This window comes from Gavialis gangeticus, unplaced genomic scaffold (assembly GCF_001723915.1).
Source record: "Gavialis gangeticus isolate Ggan-Ray unplaced genomic scaffold, GavGan_comp1, whole genome shotgun sequence".
NCBI classification, from domain to species: Eukaryota; Metazoa; Chordata; order Crocodylia; family Gavialidae; genus Gavialis; species Gavialis gangeticus.
In genome coordinates, this window is record NW_017728992.1 from 198,722,727 (window position 1) to 198,725,518 (window position 2,792).

Below are 2,792 nucleotides of genomic sequence, written 5' to 3' on the forward strand. Positions count from 1 at the left end.
CCCAGAACTGGATGCAGTACTCCAACTGCGGCCTGACCAGTGCCACATAGAGGGGGAGGATCACCTCTTTGGACCTGCTCAAGATGCATTTGTGGATGCATGACAAGGTGCGGTTAGCCCTACTGACTGTGTCCTCGCAATGGCGGCCCATTTTCATCTTGGAGTCAATGACGACTCCAGAATCTTTTTCTGCCTCTGTGCTGACAAGAGGGGAGTTCCCTAACCTGTAGGTATGGTGCTGGTTGTTCCTCCCCAGGTGCATCACCTTCCACTTGTCTGTGTTGAATCTCATCCTATTCTCATCCGCCCACCCTTGTAACCTGTCTAGGTCTGATTGTAGCCTGTTGCTTCCTTCTAGTGTGCCCACATCCCCCCACATCTTAGTGTCATCAGCAAATTTGAACAGGGTGCTTTTTACCCCCTCGTCCAAATCACTGATGAAGATGTTGAACAGTGCGGGCCCGAGGACCGAGCCCTGCGGAACCCCACTGCCCACGTCCTTCCAGGTTGAGAAGGACCCATCCACTACCACCCTCTGGGTGCGGCCCTCCAGCCAGTTGGCGACCCATTTGACTGTGTGGGTGTCTACACCACAGCCCCCCAGTTTCTTAATGAGAACGGGGTGAGAGACAGTGTCAAAAGCCTTCCGGAAGTCCAGGAAGACTATGTCCACTGCTACCCCTGCATCTAATGATCTGGTGATCTGATCGTAAAAGGCCACCAGGTTGGTCTGACAGGACCTGCCACTGATGAACCCATGTTGGTTGCCCCTAAGCATGCAGTCCCCTGCTGGCCCCTTATGGATGTGTGCCAGAATAATTTTCTCAAGCTGATTTATAACAGCCAAATATGTAGGTAATCATTCATGATTACCCTGACATAAACACCAAAAATAAAATCAGGCCCTTCCCCTTGCTATAATCCTATGGAAACAAGGCTTTCTTATTTCAGGGGGTATTAAAAAAACCCATACAATCAACACAAAATGACTGAAAAGTCTGTTCACTTACCTAACTTCAGCTCCGGTAAATCTGGAATCTCCTTCATTAGGACTGTGTAGTAAATCTGAAGTCCTCTGTAAGCATTCAAGAGCAGGAGACACAGGTCCTTATGCCATTTGTATGCGTGCTGCATGCAGTTTTCAGAAGGAACATAAAAGCTACCCTGGAGAAGAAAAACGGTAAGAACGACTAAGATGCGGATTGACATTTATGCTTGTTTCGTGCCGTTTTCAAAATCCAAGAGTGGACAGTTCATGTGCTTTTCCTTTCAAACCAATAGCCATGCTACCAGAGGAGAGATTTAAACCTCCCCAATCCTGATTGCAAGACATTTCCTTTTCCACCTTTAATTCTTGATTTCCCTTCACTTTCAGTGTCCAAAGCACAGTGCACCCTGAGAGGAGAGTGTCCACAGCATAACACCTCTTTATTCTTTTCAGAAGCCTTACCTCTTTCTAGATTTCAAATTCAGGAAGTCAGGGGATTGGATCTGCTATGTGTGGGAAGCATTTGGGCAGATAAAAAGATGTTTAACAAAAAAGCATTAAAAAATAGTCACAATAAAGAAATAGTATTTTACGTTTACCACTCAAGCTGTTGCTTGCATTATTGCTACAAAGTCAAAGGGACCATCAATTTAAAAACCACAGATCATTTGGGAGAAATGTCTGCCTGCAGTTGTTACGATCAAGGCCTAAAAATAACTGGGAAGAAGGAAAACATGTTTTGCTATTCTCTTGATGTGTTTACTTGGCGCATTTAGCAAAGAGTCAATTCCAACATTTTTTCCCCCCCTTGGGTAATGAATTAAACTTACATCCTGCAGTTAGTTTTAGTATGAGGCTTGAAAACACTTTCCCTTGTCATTTATGTTCCTTTTATCCAGCAACACATGGGAGAGAAACACTTTAAAACAGGAAACCACAATGGTGAGACTGGAGTATCTGTCAGTGGGGCTCAGAGGCAAGTGTCTGTTACCTAATGACATTTCAAATTGATGGTCTGCCATTAAGCTAGAGAAGAAAGAGGCTCACATTTAAGGCCTTGTACCTAAATATTCTTGAACACAAAGAGAAATCAGATGCTGATAGACCAGGAGTAGGCAAAATACAGCCCGTGAGCCAGATCTGGCCCACCAAGGGATTTCATGCGGCTCACCAGGTCTCTTGGCCTTGCCTGAGCAGCAGCTTAGGCCAAGGAGCGTGCAGCCAGTCCCACTGCCCCAGGCATACAGCGGGGCTGGAGTGGCACAGTGGCCACACTCCACTGCCCAGGCACCCCAGCCTGTCTGCCCCCACCCACCACCAGGTGCATTGGACAGAGCAGGTGTGTGGGATTTCCATTGAGACCGATCTGGTACTCCCATGGACAGGGTGTGTTCAGCCAGGTATACAGGATGGGGTTGCACCTGGGAGCATTATCTGCAAGTGAGACGGATGAGCAGGGAGCAGGATGGGTGGATGGGGCCAAGACTGGGATCACAGGACAGTGACAACATGGGTCCAGGATCTGGGGCGGAGCCACAAATCCTCTCCCCGCATAACAGATTGTGACCAACCCAACCCGGGAGGGCAGCCCCAATACAGCACTGTTGCAGAGTGGTGCGGCCCCAATGGATTCATACCCAGATTGGGTCACCCCAATCTGATAGAGAAGGTAGGAAGGAGGGGGGGTGGCAATCTATGTCAAGGAGCACTACACATCCTCTGCCAGCAGAATGGGGTCAGAGGAAGGGCAAGCTGAAGTGCTCTGGGTCAAGATTCAGGGGGGGCAGGGGGAGAGGGATTTGAC

General features: G+C 48.3%; 1 protein-coding gene across 2 annotated transcripts in view; it reads right to left on the reverse strand.

The window, feature by feature from the left end:
- The window catches only part of FAM135B (family with sequence similarity 135 member B), a 369,078-nt gene that overhangs the window by 45,591 nt on the left and 320,695 nt on the right, over positions 1-2,792 (reverse strand). For both annotated transcript variants that reach the window (XM_019528199.1, XM_019528198.1), the window contains exon 8: positions 1,011-1,164. In XM_019528199.1, the coding sequence (XP_019383744.1) occupies positions 1,011-1,164 (154 nt within the window). The remainder of the gene's footprint in view (positions 1-1,010; positions 1,165-2,792) is intronic.